The 19825-nt window shown below is 42.7% G+C and overlaps 3 protein-coding genes across 12 annotated transcripts; 2 read left to right on the top strand and 1 right to left on the bottom strand.

Moving 5' to 3' along the window:
• Positions 1–217: 217 nt before the first annotated feature.
• hmgn3 (high mobility group nucleosomal binding domain 3) lies at positions 218–4932 on the bottom strand. Of its 9 annotated transcripts, none has more exons than XM_019856493.1 (7): positions 4703–4926; positions 3616–3669; positions 3355–3384; positions 2311–2361; positions 2058–2156; positions 1850–1949; positions 218–832 (listed from the first exon to the last, which is right to left on the bottom strand). In XM_019856493.1, the coding sequence occupies exons 1-7, from the start codon at positions 4715–4717 to the stop codon at positions 825–827; spliced, it is 357 nt and encodes a 118-aa protein (XP_019712052.1). In that variant the 5' UTR covers positions 4718–4926; the 3' UTR covers positions 218–824. The 9 variants fall into 9 exon arrangements, with proteins under 9 accessions (XP_019712052.1, XP_019712059.1, XP_019712050.1 ...); XM_019856500.1 differs by having other exon boundaries at positions 3616–3666; XM_019856491.1 differs by having other exon boundaries at positions 2058–2159; positions 4703–4920.
• Positions 4933–6758: 1826 nt separating this feature from the next.
• On the top strand, positions 6759–10593 carry enpp5 (ectonucleotide pyrophosphatase/phosphodiesterase 5). Its single transcript, XM_019856490.1, has 4 exons — positions 6759–7171; positions 8272–9134; positions 9289–9465; positions 9940–10593. Exons 2-4 carry the CDS (start codon positions 8282–8284, stop codon positions 10350–10352), a joined length of 1443 nt encoding a protein of 480 aa, XP_019712049.1. The 5' UTR covers positions 6759–7171; positions 8272–8281; the 3' UTR covers positions 10353–10593.
• Positions 10594–13108: 2515 nt separating this feature from the next.
• On the top strand, positions 13109–19487 carry clic5b (chloride intracellular channel 5b). Of its 2 annotated transcripts, none has more exons than XM_019856521.1 (6): positions 13109–13708; positions 16495–16604; positions 16806–16931; positions 17170–17276; positions 18248–18429; positions 18975–19487. In XM_019856521.1, the coding sequence occupies exons 1-6, from the start codon at positions 13253–13255 to the stop codon at positions 19137–19139; spliced, it is 1146 nt and encodes a 381-aa protein (XP_019712080.1). In that variant the 5' UTR covers positions 13109–13252; the 3' UTR covers positions 19140–19487. The 2 variants fall into 2 exon arrangements, with proteins under 2 accessions (XP_019712080.1, XP_019712081.1); XM_019856522.1 differs by lacking the exon at positions 13109–13708 and adding an exon at positions 15057–15339.
• Positions 19488–19825: the final 338 nt, after the last annotated feature.

Genomic DNA, 19825 nt, shown 5'->3' with positions numbered 1-19825 from the left:
AAATGATTGGGGTTGCGAGCACATTCACGTAAATCAAGGCACCATATCACAGACGTTCAGTTTACAGTTCAGTTTGCATTACAAATCACATTTGTTTTCGTAATGTGATCGAGCAAATAAAAAGTTTGGATTTAACAAAAAATCCACATTGGGTAACATGTGCTGCATTGTGCACGTAGCCTAACAAATGGAATCTTGCAGAAAAAAAACCAAGTGGTCAACTTTTTTTTTTTTTTTTAATTTGAAAATACTCTCCCAACAGAATGAAGCCAATTGAGCACCGCACTGCTGCTTATTGCTTTGTCACTCTGCTGCAGGACCAGGGAATTAGGGAGAGGGTGGTGTGGGGTTGGGGGTTGACTATAGGAGAGAGAAAAAGGTTGGGAAGTCAAACACAACAGACCCAGCATCGCGTCCAGCCTAGCACACACATATAAAAAGGAGCTATGGGCCATTCTGTACAGGAAGAGCTGTAAAAATGCTGCAGGTGTTCTCCAAGGTGACCGCCGCTTTCTCTAAAAATACTCCTACCACTACTGAAATATGACTACAGAAGGAGAGATCAGGATGAAGAACATAAACAGCCGTCCAATCATAGCTTAAAAAAAAAAAAAAAAAGTTGTAAAGGTAGTGTTGGAAGTTAAGTAATGTGGACATAAAATGTGGATCTCAGGAAACGCTGGTTGTTCATCTCTAGCATTTATCTTATCACAAGTCTACAAAAATTCAGCATGTTACAAAAAAATGTGTCTATTGGAAAAAAGGGGGAAAGAAATGGCGCCTGTAGTTTTCACGCTTTCTCCTCGGGGCCTTCTTCAACAGCCTCAGTTGCCTGCAGGGAAGAAAAACGGCAAGAATGAAGTTTTTTTTTTTTTTATGTTAAAAATGTATTGTAACACAGTGGTCCCCAACCTTTCCTCCACCGCGGACCGGTTCAAATAAGTCCAGACCGGCAACCATTCATCGACCGAGAGAGGGGCGGCGGGGGTTAATGGTACAACAATCAACGCCAATCTACTATTACACCCCCACCCATCAATATTGAATGACTTTTTAGCCTTAGAAATGTGGTTAGCCACCAAGTATAACGCTCTCAATTGCACTTACATTTGTTGGCGAATCAGTTTTGAAGGCTTCATCGACTCGCCACCGTGTATTGTGATGAGCGGGCTTGGTGCGTGGGAATCACCTGTCGCAATCAATCCATATTTCAAGTAGGTGTCCTGGGATTGGCTGTGAAATGCACCTTTCGTTTTCTTCTTGGGCATCTGCTATTGTGTTGAATCCTCAACTTGGCTTCCCCCCCATTGCAAATATACTTTCCGATATTGTTTTTCTTTCTCCAACTCCTTCTGCAATCATTTGGGTTTAATATTATTGTTATACGGCTGGGACAAATCAGGATCTTGACGAAAATCCAGTCAGTTTTCCAAATAAAATATTTTTCAGCCCCTGATAATAAATAAACCGGAAGGAATGTCAGTTTTTTTTTCACCTGTGTCGGGGACCACTGCTGCAACACACTGCAAACAATCACAAGATAGGAAATACACACAGCAGTCCAACCTCTTCAGTCGTAGCATTTGGAATTTAACTACATTTATATAGGATGTAAGAGACTATTGCCACTCTGAAATCACTCTGCCGCCATCTCCCCTATTGTATACTCCGAAACAACTTCATGGTCCGCCAGCCCCCAGCAGCGCCATTGCGCCCGCAGCAGTCCATATACAATGAATGGGTACTATGTTGTACTAAGTGCAGGGTGAAAAGGCTTTTTATTCTAAAGATGAAGCTATGAGTTAGTAGGGCACATGCAAAGTTGGGTTAGCATGACACACTGGCATACCCTTCACTCTGACTGTCTCGGTCTGCCCTCGCACTGACACGGTAGAGGGAGCTGAGTTTCTGATGGAAGACACACTAACAGATGGACGACACACAAGGATCTGCGTGTGCATGCATATGGTATGTATGATGTGTTGAAACACAAACACACAGTCATTAAATACTCCATTTTTTTTGTTTTGTTTTGTGTTTTTTGGCTTATTTCAAACCTCGTTAGCCTTGGCGTCTCCGTTCTGGGCAGGGCCATCTTCCTTCTTCCCTTTGGTGGTGCCCTTCCGTGCCTTCGCCCCCTTTTCATCTGCTGCCTTCTGCTGAAGAAGTCATTCAAAGATACAATATTAGTTATCCATTCATTGATCAGTAATATGGGTCAAATGTTAAGGGAAGAGTCGGCTTCAGAGAGGCTTGTTAAGATTGGATATGTCATAATTTTTTTAAAGTGTGTGAGCGTGCTTTATTTACCTTGATGACGACCTTCTTGGCTTTGGCCTCAGGCTTTGGCAGAGGAGGCTTCTGCAGGACCAACAGAAGCTGGTTAGACTGAATCGGCCTGTTGGCGCTTTCTTGATATGGAGAACCACATGTCTGTCTTGTAATAATGCTTTAAATTTGGTAGCAATTGAACAAAACTTGGGAGGACGTGTTCGTCTTTAAAGGACAGGAAAGCGCCATTTCTTTTCAGGCATGACTTCCTGAGATTCTTTTGTCTATCCGACTTACTGTACTTGTGATCAACAAGCCTTTTGAAATTCACAATTCATGATGACCCCTTAGAAAAAAAAGGTCATTTAAATCTTACAGATTTGGTACATACAGTATTCACAATTAGTCAAGTTGTGTGCTCTTAAGATAAGGGTGGGACAAGTAGATTTGAAAGGGCTCCAACAGTGAAACAGTTTACATGCACATCACATTGAACACTTACATGTACACCATTCAGAGTTCGACAGTATTCACTGGCGTCGGGCCGAAACCTTGTCGCAATTTGATAAATATCAAACATTTTTTCCACAATTCAATGGTATAGGTCAGTCTACACGTGGGTGTTATTTTTACAAATGACTGACCAATCTTATTCTTTTGAAAATGGCTTGCTCTAGTAGTCGATCATAGTCGTAATAATAATGGTCGAATCAATGTGCTGTTTTTGGTGTCTCCTGAAAGTGCTGATTTTTGAAGGTACGGGGATTCTGCCGGATGCCAGGGAGTGTATAAACATAGAAAAAACAGGCTGTGTGGTGAAGCAGCTATCTGGAAATCGTTTATACAAAATAAAACAGTCCCCACAAATTTGGAAGGATACAATTGGCCAAAATTGGGTGAATTAAATTTTTTTTTTGTGGTTCTAGTTTTACCCATTATTGATTAATTTCTATTACACCACACTGGCCAAAAAAAAAAAAAAAAAGAAAAACATAGAAAAGACATAAAACAAACACGTGCAAAACTTGGGAGACTGAAAAAGAATAGTGGTGAAGACAGTGAGGAGGAGAGGACCAAACTTACCGATAACAACCTCTCGGACTTCCTGGTGGGCTAAGATGATCATTAAGAGAGCAAGAGACAGTGACAGAAAGAGAGAGAAAGACATATCAGTTGAACTTCTGCAGTCTGTGTCTTTACCTGATCTGCTCACTTTGAGACTGCCTCTCATGATGAGAGAAAAATCAAACGAAAGCGCACGTGCCCATGCACGCACACGCGCACATACACACACACATATATATATATATATATATATACACACACACACACACTTAAGTTTACCTCTTGTTTGGTGACCTTGGAGCTGTCCTTGCGCTCGAGGTTTTCAGGAGACTGCTGGAGAGAGCACAGTGAGCATATCGGGTCAGTTTTATTACAATGACACACACACGCACACACACACACAGTGAATTAAAACGAATCTGCATTACAGCCTTGCGAGCACAAACAAGGAAAAAGTACAGCAGTAACCTGACTTACAAGGGGCCTAACTTACAACTTTTTCAGGTTATGAGGCAGCGCTTGGTAAACTTTTTTTTGTTTGTTTTTTTGCTTTGCGTTGTGAGTCAAATTTTTCATTACAAACCAGCTTCTCATCCTCTGCAACTAAGTGAAAATTAAGGTGTCAAACACAAGATTGAAACACTTGCAAGGAATGTTAGCATTTTATTGTTCTCCCAGTTGAAGACGTTTTGAGGTGAAGGAGTGCTGTGGATGCCCCTGAGGTGGATACCCCCCACCCCAAAAACTTGCACGCCACTGCCTCAAACTTTAGCAAAGTAAAACAACATGCATCCACAAAGCCCATCACATTATCAATAAATAGTGCACATTTTCCCTCAGTTGCAAGATGGTATTTACATGGCAAGAAATGAGCTGCCTCGAACATCACCGATTTACTCGGGCGGGCTGCTCTACGCGCATGCGTGACATCGCACACAAAGAGCGAGGACGACGATCCACATAGTGTTGGTTTAGGATGGGCCCAAAGACCCCCCCTCACACACATACACACAATGGTAGCATCCAGGTGGTACACGAGCATGTACAAAGATGGCAAAATAGCCCTGAACGTTCTGAGTACATTTCTCTCGTGTTATTTGGAATTTTTCGAAACATGACATCCTTCAGGCTGGCAGTCCACCGTTATCTATTTTGGCCATTTTCCACTTGGCGCGTCCTCGTGACATTGTGCACGGAAAACACGGAAGCGGAGGCTAAGAAAAAACAAAAACAAAAACAAAATAACGTCGAAAGAAATTCCACACACGTCTTCTAACTCGCACTGCACTTGTTCGGACGCATGGCGCTGTTTATACAGCGAAAATTGCGAAGCGGACGGTACCTCAATAGCAGCAGCGACACTCACCTTCCTTTTCGGCATGTTGCTCGTGAACGGAAAAGCACCAAAGAACGACGCTAAGCTAAAAGGTCAACCCTTGAAAAGTCCACACGGTGGGGAAATTACAACAAGCGCGCAAAAGAGGATCGATATATAAAAAGCACCTTGGCTAATATGTTGATAATTATGCACTCCCCTAAAATTCTGTGCCTCGCGACGCCATTGGCCAGCACGCGTCAAATCTTTTCCCATGCCGACTCCCCATTGGTCGTCACTGTCTCCATGTAAATAAGAGCGTCGAGGATGTTTTGATTGACAGCTGGCACTGACCGCATACGATTGGCTTGGCGGCCTGGATCGGACCCCGCCCACTGCTCCCTCAAGGCGAGCTATGACAGCCATGCCTGGCCGACTCTCGGCGGCTCTGGATCTTGTCGGAGCGTATTGTTGATTGGCCTGAAAAAAATCAACAACAACAACAACAAAAAGGACCAGGAAAACTGACGCAATGCTACGCGCGTTCCACCTCCATTGGGTGATGTGGAAGTTTGTGTGCTGTGGAAGTTAGCATTCCCCATGGCATAATTCCACTAAAACACACGACAAGTCATCATGCTTTTTAAAAATAAGTGCCGTTGTTTTTCAGTTAAGTAAGGCAAGTTTGTTTGTGTCACATCAATTTATGTGGCCGACAAAATAAGGATGGAAATAAAAAGCCTATCACATGCAACCCACATTTTTTTCATAGTTTACAATGACCATTAGACCGCTGCATTCTCTTCAGAAATTTTGGGATCTCAGAGGCCTTGATAATGATATTACTTGGTGTTATATTCCTAATGTAATAATACATGTGTAGCGCATGTAATGTCTGAGTCAAATTTTATCCTGACAACATCCAGAACCTTTGAACCTAAACGCTCAACCTTTGTGTGCAACGTCACACAAGCAGAAGTGTGTAGTGAGTGCCACAAAATGACAAAGGACCTTTTTTTTCCTGCAAACAAAACAAACCGAAAAAATCCTTGTCATGAAGCGTGCGCGTGTTGAAAAGCACACTGTCAGCTGAATGAAACAATGAGGAGCAAACGTGTAATACATCAAGCTTGTGTAGAAATGTGTAGAATTCGAACGTATAGAACACTGCATCTCATGGTATTACCAGACAATGTTTGCCTTTTGTTTAAAATATCTTTGTGGAACCTTTTGGACATGACCTGAGCATTGAAGGCAGCCATCATGACAAAAAGATCGTTAAACCCTCTTAATTCAACAAGAATGCTGGCAAAGCTGCAACAATCAATATCACGAGAGATTGGGAAATATATTTCCTCAAATCATGGCCTCCGGTCAAACAGACGCCGTACTCCAGTCACATCAGTAAAGAAGCACACTACTTCCAATACATGCCTGTTTTCATCACTCAAATAATTACAGAGTCAAATTGTACATTTCATAAAACATTGAACCCCACAGGCGATGTTTGAAGAAACCTTTGTTTGAACCACTGTTCGTAATGTGCATAAAAACAATCACACACACTTAACTGTTATTACATCAGCGTTATGTGGAGGTGAGATGAATCTTTTTTTTTACCTTGCATAAAGATAAGTTAACCACAAGAAACAAAAAAAAACAAGAGTACGTAACTTTAGCTGTACCTCCCTCTCTCTCTCTCTTTTATATACGTATATGCACACACACACAATTTTTAAAACCGTACATAATTTCTGTCATCCTTTCCCTTCATTATGTGCAACTTGGTGTTGGTCTATGTCTGAGATAAAACTCAACTAAACACGCCATTGAGTGCAATAAGCCTCGACTTGACACACCGAGACAGGCTTTGACTGCCATCAGGTGGATACTCACAGTACTGCGGGCTGAGGTTTTACCATTGTGCTATTCTTCCTAGGCTAAAATTTACCAAGTATAAAAAAGAAGAGCAACTGCACTTTCCCCTCCATACCTTTGAGAAAGTTTAAAAAAATGCATTTCTACAAACAAATTTTCAAAATCTTGTTCTTGGATTGTATGTCCTCTGTATTTTTTCCCCTTATTTTGCTTTTAAATGTCTTATTTTGTTTTTCAATGCCACTTAAGGTTGTATGAATGGTGTTCGAAATGCACGATATAAATAAAGCTGCCTTGAGTTTTCTGTCCGCATAATGTTTGAACCTTCTGCGCCCCCGCCCCTCCCGTCGCGGAGACCTTATGACGTCATAGACGCGGCGCACTTGTCCGTCACCGCGCACCGAGAAAACGCGGCATTCATTTACATCCATCCATCCGCCTATCCATGCACGCGTGCAGGAAAATCGTGCATTCGATTCAAGGATTGCTTTGTTGTCATGTCACCGTCTGAGCCGCGTTCGAATACAAATATACTCAACAAATACGTGAAGGCTGCCAAATAGGCGGGACTTCCTTTCCGGCAGTCAGCAGAGTTAGGCTGTTTATCTCAGTGCGCACGCAGTGCAACGATCAGATAGCGAGGTAAGCCTTTTGGTGACCCTGCTTTTTATGTCATTAACATGATGTGCTTTTCGACGATGTGCAATTGCTGTTGCACCGTGAAAACGGTGCGAAAGGTCTAAAATGTCTGGAGCAAATTTAACCCGGCGGCGGCTAATCCCCTGTGTTGTCTTTTTTGCTTTGATGCGCTCATGTTCGTCACCGAGTTATTGTCCGCTAGCGTCTGCACGCCAGACTCCTCCTCAAATATCATATCTGCACGTTTTATTTATAATCACATCTACTGTACCGTATTTTACAAATACCGGTGAACCCCCGTCTATCGCAGAAATGCGTATCAGGCCCACCGGGTGTAGCGATAACATGGAAAATAATTGACGATCGGTTTACCCATCACAGAGAAGATTAAAAACTGCACATACTACTTGCAGTGTTCTCCAAATAAGTGGCAAAGCATGCTTGCTTAAAAAAGTTTTTTTTTGTCATTGAAGTTTACTGTAAAGCTAACACGTGAAACAAAAGAGAAATAAACATTGTCTATTTAAACGTCAACATGTTCAACCAAACCATTTAATTTCTTTCAATGAAAGGCTACTAGCTTGACGCTAACAGCTAACTATGTGAAACGACCTAGGGCTAATAAAAATTTGCATATACTGTATAATATGGTAATTAATAACCTGTAAACATTTATTACACACACATGGAGCAGCACACAGGCAGAACATACAATATTCAGACATGTATTCTCTCCTTTGTGGGAAGGACTATTATTGACACTTACAGTAGCTGGGGACCTTCTCCGCCTCTTGCTCTTAATTACGCCGCATCTCTTCCACACGACCTCAGTGCTGGTGGGAAAAGCAAATTCCATTAATTAAATTGAGTATTAATGTTACTAATAGTTACATAGCTCTCATAGAGGCTAAAAACACCAAAAGATGGTGTCCAGTGTTAACATTTTGGCAGTCTTAGCTGGCATGCAAAAAAACAAGTCATTCACTGTTAATAATAACCCTGTCAAAAATAAAACACTGAAACATTCTAAGTTGTAATGTTAAGACGCATCAATACAGAATCAGACAGCTAGAAAAGGCTTCCCTTGTCTTCCGTGTTCGCAGGTTTCTGCACATGATGCTGGGTCTTCTCCTGCGTGGCGGTCTGGGCCTTCTGGTCCTCTTGTGGTCCTTCATACCGCCGTTAGTTTCTCTCCGGGACCTGGCAGAGCGCCCCAAGCTGCTCCTGGTGTCCTTTGATGGCTTCCGCTGGGACTACGTGAACCGCGTTCCCACACCTAACTTCCACATCCTGATGGAGGAAGGCGTGACAGTGGAGCAGGTGGAGAACGTGTACATCACCAAGACCTTACCCAACCACTACAGCCTGGTGACGGGCCTCTATGCCGAGACACACGGCATTGTCGCTAACGACATGTTTGACCCGGTCCTCAACCGCTCCTTCTCGATGGACACAGACAGCCTCTACGAGTCCCAATGGTGGGAGCAAGCGGTACCCCTGTGGGTTACCATCCAGAACTCTGGAGGGCGAAGCGCCGCCGCTATGTGGCCCGGTTCCGACGTTAAGATCCATGGAATGTTCCCGACTCGCTACCTCCCATACAATGCCTCAGTCGGTTTTGAGACCCGGGTGGAGCACATAGTCAAATGGTTCTCTGCTCCTGAGCAGGAGGCTGTGGATTTCGGGGTCCTGTATTGGGAGGAACCGGATGACAGCGGACATGATTTCGGGCCCGAGAGTTCCCTAATGGACGCCGTCATCGCCGACGTGGATGAGAAACTCGGCTTCCTGCGCAACGAGCTGAAGAAGGCGGGCCTGTATGAGAGGGTCAACTTGGTGGTGACCAGCGACCACGGCATGACGCAGCTGTTCGCCGATAAGATCATCGAACTGGACCAGTACGTGAGCAGAGACCTGTACACCTGGGTAGACAAGAGTCCCGTGGTGGGAATACTGCCCAAAGAAGGTAACGCTTACAACATTGAGATTCAAAGTCACATTTCTACCTAATGCTTCTGGTTCTTTGTGATCCTGAAAGGTTCCGGTTATCGTTTGGACATGTAAGCTATTGCTACTCCCGACTAACTCTTGTGAAACTTAGCAGTGGCATTTTTTTGCAGGGAAGCTCGATGAGGTATATGAGAAGTTGGCTGATGCCAACCCCTACATGGCGGTCCACCTTAAGGACGCCATCCCCGAACGCCTTCACTACCGCCACAACGTCAGGATCATGCCCATCCTGTTGGAGGCTCGGGAGGGATGGACCATCGTGCAGAACAGGAGCACACCGCACATGCGTACGTCTCGGCACCTCCTACAGATTCTTTTGTTTGCACAGCTTTTCTCCCTTTGTTCTATTATTAGCTTTGCTGGAGGTTTTTTTTGAAACGCTGAACTGAATCCCCCTTGATGTAATTAATGAAGAGCAGTAGGAGGATGTGTGGGCGTAAGCTTCCTCTTTGTTTCCAAAAATTTGACATTTTTCATCAGGTTGGTTGTCAAGCAGAATTCCTCTCATCCCTGTGACAGTTTTTGGTACTGCCCAGGCACTAAAAATAGTACACCACAGTACCTGCAAATGGAAACGAGCCTACTTTAAAATAGCACTGCATGAAACTGTGAAAAACCATACCGCATTAAACGCATTTGTTCTTATGAGTTTTGACGTTTTTGAAAACTTGTTTATTTTTCATAACCATGCTCCAGCCAAGTAGAGGGTAATCCAGCATCAAGATCAGTTTTGTGTTCATTTAGTTGCGGTCTCTCCCCAGTGGGAAATCACGGCTACGACAACACTCTGCGCAGCATGCAGCCCATCTTCTTGGCCCGTGGTCCAGCGTTCCGCCAGAACTACGTGAAGCCCGCCATGCGCTCCGTGGACCTGTACCCCCTCATGTGCCACATCCTGGCCATCCCGCCTTTGCCGAACAACGGCTCCTTCTCGAACGTTCGGGACCTGCTGCACCCAGAGCCAACAGTGTCCCCGCCCAGCATCCCCACCCCTGCGGGGCTGGTGCGGCCTTCATATTTCCCCGTGGTGGTGGGTTCCTTCCTGGGCTTGATGCTGGTCGTGGGCTTCCTGATGGTGTTTGTGCAGCAGGTGACGCTCAAGCAGCTGCCCTCGCTCAAACATGCCAGCAGGGAGATGTCGCAGCCTTTACTGCAAGAGGACCTGCACCTGTAGCCGGACGCGAGCGGAAACGCTGGACTCGTATCCCCGTCCTGGAGGAGATCCGATTATGAGCAGGTGGGGATTCTGGTCCAGTGTGGATGGTTTTTGGTGGTAGGACTTTAAAACCTTTGTGCAAAGCTTTTAGTGGCTTCTCTTTGATTGTGAACCGGGTTTCAAAGGGCTGGAAAATGTCTGGTTTCTCGAAAGTTTCCAGTCAATATCCATTGGAACTTAAACTGGGGACTTTTGGAGATACAGTCAAACCTCGGTTTTCGAACGTCTCGGTTCTCAACCAATTCGGTTTTCGACCAAAAATTTCGAGTTTTTTATGCCTCGGATGACGAACATATTTTGGTTCTCGAACGAAGTGAGCGCACTTGAATGCACCATTTGACTCCTCTCGCCTTCCTTACACGAGGAAGTGATGCTTCCTCGGGTAGACGAGGAAGTGACGCTTCCTCGTGTTGCTTTCCATTGTGAGCAGACGTATTCAGTAAACATTTTTATTTTAAAAAGAGCGTGGTTTCGGTTTTCGAACAATTTCGGTTTTCGAACAGCCTTCTGGAACGGATTATGGACGAAAACCGAGGTTTGACTGTATTCTTAATTGGAAACTTTCCATGAGGCTAATGAAATGCAATTATATCATCACAAATTGACATCAGCAAAAAAATAGAAGCTGAATAGATTCAAAAATACATTTTCCCCAACTATGTTTGAATTCCCAACCAACCTTCAATTTGGTAGCTTACCGGGTCGCCGGCTGTTATCTCAGTTGCAATCAGAGTCCGCCCTAATTTTTTTTAATCTTCATTTTCTGTAGTTCTGTATAAACAGCACCCAACAGGTGGATGAAGTCGACTTAAAAATGTTCTGCCTTGTGAGGTAATATACTTCTGCGATCCTGTGACAGGGTTGTCAAGTTTGACACCCTACCCTCAGTTTTCCTGCCCTTTTGCATCGAAAGCAGATTTTTACATCAGCAGATAAGACCTTTGGCGTTGTCTAATTACCCGGTTGCATGATGTGGCGCTGCTGCGTGAAAACGCACACAGTCGCTTCATTGGCCTGCTTTTGCCGTGTTTTGCACGGATAAATCGGAGGTCTTCTGTTACACTTCTGATGAGGCTATTTTGTGGGATCGTTGTGTGATATCGACAAGTATTTTGAAGCCTAAAAAAGTTTCTGCTTTTATGCAAAAGGACAAAAAAAAACCTGAGGTCTTGCAGCTCTTATTTCCATGTTCAACGCCCTTCTGGGTAATATGGAAAATACCGCCATAATTAATGAGGCTGGGATTCTGAAACAAAGCAAAGACTTTGAGACAATCTCTCGTCAAAATGGCGTGAGGGATGGCAACGTGCCCTCTAAAGACGTTACCCTCCTACGGAAAGCTATTTTAGCATTTCATTTCCTTGATATCTATTTTAAGGTCCATACACTAGTAGATGGACTGAGTGTTTGGGACTTACTAGTAGCACTTTTTTCCCCCCACTACTGCCTTCCATGAATGTATGACATTTCTGCACACAGGAGAACAGATATTAGGACAAGTACATGTTACTACTGAGGCTAAATGACACTCGTCACCTTAACCTGGATGTCAAGGATATTGAATAAATGCGGAAACGGCTATCCGTATCCTCCTGTGTTTGAATGTCACCTGGCAACCACTCAGACTTGCCAATCATCCAATTCCGAATTGCTTTGTGTCCTAGAGCCTTTGCGTGTGGTCTGTTCTTTTGGATGTATTTCTATGTTGGTGCAATGTGAAGTGCAGTTTTGCCATTGTGAGTATTTTCCTCTCTTTGGAGGTTTTATTTTTTATTTTTTTCACCTCGTCGCTTTGGGCCAGAACTGTTCCTGCGATTTGCACTACATGACCGATAGGGGGCAGTAGTCAGTCGGTTCTGTATACTTTCCGATTCATGTTGTTGTGAAAAATAAGTACCGTAAATAAAAAGTTAGGTGCCTCCTGCCAAAAAGCTTTTAAGTCAGTGTAGACACAAAGGTGTTAGCAAATTATTTAGTATTTCTCTGTGTCTATGGCTTTCAGATTAACAAGGTACCGGAGTCCCCCAAAAATGACACTGTGATGTATTGTTTTTCAATTTCTATGATACATTTTGAAAACGAAAGAGGAAAAAATGTCTCGCTGACAGATGAATGAAACGTGCAGACACGCACAAATTTGAATGATTTGCTCAAAGAACGATGGCTTGAGTTGCATTTGTAAAATGTAACAAATTGTGTCAAGACTTGTACCGTATTTGCTATGTTGACGAAATAAAAACGTCTGAGTTAAAAGGACTTTAAAGCAAGTTGTCTTGAATTTTCTTTTCCATGTTTATGACAATAAATGAGATAATTTCTTCACTAAATGTATTCAAATGCATTAAAGGAAAATGCAAGGAAAAAAATTATGAAACAATGAAAGGATAAAATATGTTTAAAAATGCATTTATACAAATGAAGGTATAAAAATACAAGGCAAATATAAACAAAATAAAATACAATTTACAACACTAAAATACAATGTTAAAAATACAATGAAAAATCAGAATGACAAAAGTTGATTCTGGTTTCACTTAGCGCACGCAGGTACAGCATACTTAACATTAAGGACTGCGAGTGTCTTAACAATATACAAGAAGTGAATTTAGAGTATAGCAAGTAAAACGTCAAGCCATTTAGTTTGTGTGAGGAGTTGAAGTGAAGCCTGCAGGCTTTGGTGGGGCGCACTTTGTAAATGATCAGTGAGCTGCCAGGTTCAAAGGTCCTGCAAAGGGAGTCGCCGCTGGAATTTGCTCGATCAGGCATCGGCTGAGATTCAGTCTTCCAGGAGCCAGCCGCCGCCAGCGTCACTTCTCGTTTCTCCACTCCTCAAAAGCCCAGAACATCCAACAACCAGCATGGAAGTGACCGTGGATGACGTCATGGTGCACGTCTTGGACAAGGACGAGCACACCTCTCCCGACTACATGGACACCAGGGATGGAGACAAACGCAGCCGCTCCTCGTCGTCATCATCGTCCTCTTCCTCTCATGATGAAGAGGAGAAAGCCCAAGTGAAGGTGGAGGAGAAGACAAAAGAGGTGACGGAGATGAAGACTGTCGTCCAGGAGACCAAAGCAGCGATGGTGAACGATGGATCCCGACGCTCTTCATCCTCCTCATCTTCGCCGGAGGAGGACAACGCTGAGGACGGGATGCTGATGGCCTACAAGCACCACGAGTCTGACTCCAAGTTGGCCAAGGAGGAACAGGCGGTGGACTACAGCATCAAGACACTGGAGAACCTCACCCTGGACCAGAGCGCCCTCGCTCCAGTCGAGCCCGCGCATCCTGAGATCTCGCTCTTTGTCAAGGTAGGACAATGTCTGCAGCTCCCAAGTTCACAAGGTGAGGTTATGTGTCCTTCCACTTCTTGATCCTCCAAATAGGCCAACTTGGACAGTCATCTGTATTCAGCTTGTAAATTGGTAAACTTCGATTCCCGAGTCAGCCAATACCAGAGTTGCCCTTAAAAGTCGACATTTTTAAAACTTGGCAGGGCTCATTTTTGAGTCACGCTGTCCAAAAGCTATTCAGGTTGCAAAATATTCATTTTTTTCAGCTTGTATTTTGCATACGGCATTATATTATTTTTCATACGGCATCAGTTTCGTGATGACATGAGCTATGGCGTATGCAGTGATGCTTCAGGGCGTGTCCTCACATTTCCAACACGGTGGAATGTGTACCTTTTGTCTTATCTATAGCTGACACTTTAGATAAACGTCGGGCAGAGATCACCAGCGCAAAGCACCACGCCCAAATTTTACATATTTCTCCATACTTCCATAAAAGCAACCATGTTAAAATATGGAAAAAAACAGTATCATATGTAAAAAAAAAAAAAAAAAAAAAAAACAGTTTCAAGGTTAAAGTGTTGTCATTTTACATTTTATTGAGCTTGTTAGACTCATTAAAATGTAAGAAAAACATTGGCATTGCTATTGTGCCCTTTCCAGAGTTCCTTTTTAAAATATATATGAATAGAAAATTTTAAAAATTAAGTGTAATAATTATTTTACATTTCCATTATTTGTTTATTTATTGAGCTCAAATGACTTCCTTTATGGGTCAGAAGAAGTCAAAGTGTTGGAGTTGTGTTACTGTTTGACAGGCCAGTGAATGATTAGCCTGACAAGTCACTGATTTCAACCATCATCTTTAAAGACATCGTTTAATTGCTAAACCTTTGGAAATTATGAATATTTCCTCACTATTTTATTTGATCGCTTTTGGGAGGGTTAGGGGGACAAGACATACCAGGGCAAAACTCATTTGAATTACCTCGCACAAAAAAGCTCACATCTACCAAAACCCTCTCGCATTCAAAACTAACACCCACCAAAACATTCAGACATATCAAAAAACTTGTCCGTCACCCAAACCCACACATACAAAAACATCACATTCACCAAGGGAAAAATAAAGCCTCTCATACTTTTAGAATCACATATTCATTTAAAACGATGCTATCTTACTGATTATTTAATTTTGATACAAATGGATATTTATTTATTTATTTTTTTAAACAATTGTCAAACCTTGTAATTTCCCATGGTTTCATGCTCACTTCCTCCACCTGCTGCAAACGTTATTAAAAACGCAGCTCAGGCTCTGCCCCTTTCCGACTCCCGCAACCCTCCCACCCCGTCTCTCTGCAGCAGAGCCCGACACCTGTTTGCACTTGGTGTCATTGAACGCTTTGCTGCTTGCATTCCAGCTGCTTTACGAGACAAATCTGACCTCAGTCTGCATCCCCCCAACACATCAGCTGACTTTAGGACCACTTTAGGACCACGTTGTTGCATAACTGGACTTTGACATTGGGGACTATGAGAGGAGTTTGAAGGTAGCATGTAGTGGTGTGATACATTCCGGTGTTTGGTATTGAAGAGGAAGCATGACAGATCCTGATAGGGAGCCTCAGATTGAACTTTTTGTCAAGGTAAGACTTAACCAAAACAAAAAATAAAAGTTGATTTTTGTGTGTCTAAAACAAGTTTGTGTGTGTACGAGTAACACAATAGCAGAGGTAACGTTACCAGGGATGCTCAGTGATGTGCAGCTTCTACTTCCGTTGTCCTCACCGGTGTTTGTTGTGCTGCTCGGCGCCCCCTGGGACTCGACGGGTGGGTGTGCGCGCACCTGCGGCAGGTGGCATAAAATTAGGAAACAAAAATAAAACATCCTCACGGGAATGCTGATTAATTAAAAAATAATAATTTTACAAGTGGACATTATGTCAATTATAAACATTTCCATTGCAGATGTGGCCAAGTCGGACGGGCCTGATGACAAAACACATCCCATTTTGGATGCTGGATATAAATTAATAGTAAAAATGATGATCATGAAAATAAATAAAGAAATGAATAAACTATTCTTTTCATAATCAAATACATTTTTACAAATATGTAACTATGATATATGAATGCATGCACATTTTCTCTCACAAAATATTGCTTTTAAGCCGTAATTCTGATGGTTATGTTTATGACTGCTAAATGCTCCGTTTAGTCTGAACTGGTCTGTCGCGTGTTGTGTATCGACCAGCAGGTCAGCAGCCTTTGTGTGCGTGTGTGTGTGTGTGTGTGTGTGTGTGTGTGTGTGTGTGTGTGTGTGTGTGTTGCCCATGTTGACTGGCTGTCATTATTGTACATTGTATTTGTTGTGTTGTTTTTGTGTCGTGACAATGACACATGCTGGCGCTGCATTCAAGCAGACTCGGCAACTTTATAGACAGACCTCTGCTGTGTTCTGGTGTTTGCCTCTGTATGTCTGTGTGTGCGTACGTGTGTGGAGACATGCATAATTCAGGTGGTGGGTTAGGTGTAAGCTCTCAAATGTGCGCTGAAACATGAGCTCATTTAAAATCGATAGGAAGCTTGCTGTGTAGGTATTTTTTTCAAAGCAAGCAAAAAGGTTTAAATTGTATCTGGCTCAAAAGCATGAGAACAAGCATTAGGTAATAGTTTACATAGAAATTTTTTTTCCTTATTACCGATGGGTCTGGTATGCACCTCCCCCAATAAATGGGGCTTCAATGTCACTAAAAAATGTATAGGATTCTTTCTCCATAATAATGACTAATTGTTCTCAGGCGGGCAGCGATGGCGAGAGTATTGGCAACTGTCCTTTCTCGCAGCGTCTCTTCATGATCTTGTGGCTCAAAGGTGTCGTCTTCAACGTCACCACCGTGGACCTCAAGAGGTTAGCGACTGACGTCGGAGCCGCCGCCAATCTTTCGCTATGTCGCAAATCACTCCTTATCCAATATATTGTGTCCTATATTGCGAGGTTGTAGCGCTATTCAAATGCGAGTGTCGGTTATTCCCTATAATATGACACTCGAGCTTGCATCATTTGATTTGTTAGCACGAGACAAATTCACTGTTTGTTGGCCTCCCTTAGGAAGCCGGCAGACCTTAACAATCTGGCGCCTGGCACCCACCCGCCATTCCTCACCTACAATGGAGATGTCAAGACGGACATCAACAAGATCGAGGAGTTCCTCGAGGCAATGCTGGCGCCACCTAAGTAAGCCACAGACATAATATGCATTTTAGGTCAAAAGTAATTGTACAGTTTTAGGGATTCCAGTTTGTCTGAGGGTTTATGTGACTGCTAACAGTGGCGATGAATCCCTTCTTTCAATTATCCTTGCTTCCTTCCTACCTTTGTTTATATGCATTACTTTTTAAAAGTGCAGACCGACTTTTGGCCTGCCCTGTATACAATTATATTAATACTTCTTGTTCTTCTGCTTGTCACTGAGGTATCCCAAACTGGCAGCCAAGCAGAGAGAGTCCAACACGGCGGGCAACGACATCTTCGCTAAGTTCTCAGCATACATTAAGAACACCAAAATCGACGCCAACGACGGTGACGCAGCTTTGCAAAATTTTTTTTAATGTGTGAAATATGTTTAAAAAATATTTTTGAAAGGGGAAATTGTATTAATGCCTTTCAAACAAATGCAGGAGTGAAAGATTTAAAAAAATAAATGTTTGGAAAAGTGCTCATTTAATAATTGAAGGTAGTTATTTAGTTTTAAAGAGGTTCTTTTTCATTCAAGTGTTAACAATTCTCTTCATTGAATATGTTTTATATATGGTTTCAAATAATTATTTTATAATGTGTGGAAAATGTGAAAATAATTTAAGGCTAATAATCGATTTTAAGAAATAAAATCATATTAAAGGATTAAACATTTTTGAGAAGCTAAAGCCTTTCCAACACATTTTAAAATTTCATCTTTAACCTGTAAAGTGTTGATAATCACATCTGATTAAAAAAAAATCATACAAAAAGATCAAATTTCAATTAAAAAAACGTGGGGCAAAAGTAGGCATTTATCAAGTAAATAATCAAATGAAAGTCAAATAATTTGAAAGCGTACCAAATGCATTTGTTCAATTTAGAAATGTTGGGCGAAAACGTAAAACTAATTCAATTAGTTTCGAACTACATAATTTTTCAGTCCATGAAGTGTGAAGTCTTCCTAATTGTTTATGCATGACTTGAAAAATAAAAACAGATGTCTATCACTACCTTCCTAACATTTTTCAATAAAATGTGTGGAACAATTGTTAACTTTAATTCAGTTAATTTATTTAAAAAACAATGGAATAGTTATAATGCCTACCAGGCACAGTTTTAAATTTACAAGTCTGTGTTGAAAAATCTTCAAAATGTATCGAATAATCAGGAAGTTGACAGGACAGGGTGAAATGATAATATTCCTCACTAGAGGGCAGCAGACTACACTGTTTCCTTTTTACTCAATGCTTTGCTGCCACCTAGTGGACATCATCCCCCTCTGACGCGTGATTGCATTGTTTTGCATGCTTCAGCCCTGGAGAAAGGTCTGACACGGGCTATGCAGAAGCTGGACGAATACCTGAATAGCCCGCTGCCTGACGAGATCGACGCCAACAGTATGGAGGAAGAAAAGGTGTCCAGGAGAAGTTTTCTGGACGGAAACGAGCTGACGCTGGCCGATTGCAACCTACTGCCCAAACTGCACATCGTCAAGGTAGAAGACCTCGGAGAGACCTAGACAGAGGAAAAATGAACCATAGTTTGAAACAGACATTGACATATAGACACACTCAGCACTAATGGGACACTGCGGGCGACACGTGACCACTCCATACAGGAAATCCAAACATGGGCATAGATTCCGAGCCCCTTAAATGAAGCCCTTTCAGAGGTCAAGTGATTCCAAATTTTTGTTTTATTAAATGACATCTTTTCCATTATTTATGAATGGACAGTGTCGCCCGTATTTATGCAGTTTGTATTCCCTTCATTAAAAAAAAAAAAAAAAAAAAAAAATCAGGGCTGATTTTGGTCATGTCAAAAATCTCTATTCAACATGTTCTATTTTGATGTAGAGGTGGTTTGACTTTTTTTTTTTTTTTTTTATCAGTAACATACCCACATCATGCAACTTATGATTCTGCATTTTGGACAGGTGTGATACTGGTTTGGCTGTCACGTGCATGTCTGATCCAAATTAGAGGGAACACTGGAGACAAGTTGGGTGAAATTAAAAACTTGTCCATTTGTGTCTTTGAGGTGGTGGCCAAGAAGTACCGTAACTATGACATCCCCTCGGACATGACGGGAATCTGGCGCTACTTGAAGAACGCCGCCGCCCGCGACGAGTTCAACAACACATGCGCCGCCGAGTCCGAAATCGAGATGGCCTACAAGGACGTGGCCAAGAGGCTGGCCAAGTAGCATCTTAGCTCCCAAAACCTTCCTTTTTATTCTTAGCCCTCCAGAGATTTATTAGTTTAAGGATGCTCAAACGCACTCTGATGTGACGGATGGTCCCGATCCTGCTGTCTGTATTTATTCCTCATGACACAAAGCTCCCTTTCACATGTGCTGCAAAGCTTTGACTCACAGGCGCGTCGAGGCGGTTAGATTTATTTATCCCCACGCCCGTGGACGTCTCGCCTGACGCCGATGTTTATTATTGAGCTCCCGCTGCGCCTCGTCTTCCCTCGGGATGGCGCGCCTACGAGCCGTCAATGTCAATGTTCCTCTTGGTCGTCATTAAACTCCACTTGTTTTGCCTCCTCACGCTTTCTCTTCACTCTGACACGAAATCTTGAAATACACTGACGAATACGTTCCAGACTCATCCGTGGCCTGGGAAATAGACAGGCTTCATGTCAACATTTTGGGGCCTTCCATTTCTGTAATGATAAAGGCTGGCAGTGTTCTGGACATTTTGCCATTCGTCAGCCTGACACGTCTTTAACACATGTTAGTTTTTAATCGACAATAATGTTCCAAGTGCTCACCTTGCCTTTATAAAGGCAAGAAACACGAAAGAATTCAAGAGTGACCTTGGAAAATGGCTGCCCTTTCTCCCCTCTTTGCTGTATAAGCCACCAAGAACCTTCAAGGTCAAAGTG

This window comes from Hippocampus comes, unplaced genomic scaffold (assembly GCF_001891065.2).
Source record: "Hippocampus comes isolate QL1 unplaced genomic scaffold, H_comes_QL1_v1.1 scaffold526, whole genome shotgun sequence".
NCBI lineage: Eukaryota > Metazoa > Chordata > Actinopteri > Syngnathiformes > Syngnathidae > Hippocampus > Hippocampus comes.
The sequence above is the reverse complement of the archived record's forward strand: the minus strand, read 5'-3'. Positions and strand labels throughout refer to the sequence as shown.

What these genes read in the sequence shown, in the direction of transcription:
- enpp5 (XM_019856490.1), top strand. Translation starts at nt 8,282, where the DNA reads ATGATGCTGGGTCTTCTCCTGCGTGGCGGTCTGGGCCTTCTGGTCCTC. An exon ending in GGGAATACTGCCCAAAGAAG is followed by an intron (nt 9,135 to 9,288) that starts GTAACGCTTACA and finishes ATTTTTTTGCAG; the next exon opens with GGAAGCTCGATGAGGTATAT. An exon ending in CAGGAGCACACCGCACATGC is followed by an intron (nt 9,466 to 9,939) that starts GTACGTCTCGGC and finishes GTCTCTCCCCAG; the next exon opens with TGGGAAATCACGGCTACGAC.
- hmgn3 (XM_019856491.1), bottom strand. An exon ending in CCAAGGTCACCAAACAAGAG is followed by an intron (nt 3,385 to 3,615) that starts GTAAACTTAAGT and finishes TGATCATCTTAG; the next exon opens with CCCACCAGGAAGTCCGAGAG. An exon ending in GAGACGCCAAGGCTAACGAG is followed by an intron (nt 1,950 to 2,057) that starts GTTTGAAATAAG and finishes ATGCACACGCAG; the next exon opens with ATCCTTGTGTGTCGTCCATC.
- clic5b (XM_019856521.1), top strand. Translation starts at nt 13,253, where the DNA reads ATGGAAGTGACCGTGGATGACGTCATGGTGCACGTCTTGGACAAGGAC. An exon ending in AGATCTCGCTCTTTGTCAAG is followed by an intron (nt 13,709 to 16,494) that starts GTAGGACAATGT and finishes AATTGTTCTCAG; the next exon opens with GCGGGCAGCGATGGCGAGAG. An exon ending in CAAAATCGACGCCAACGACG is followed by an intron (nt 17,277 to 18,247) that starts GTGACGCAGCTT and finishes TGCATGCTTCAG; the next exon opens with CCCTGGAGAAAGGTCTGACA.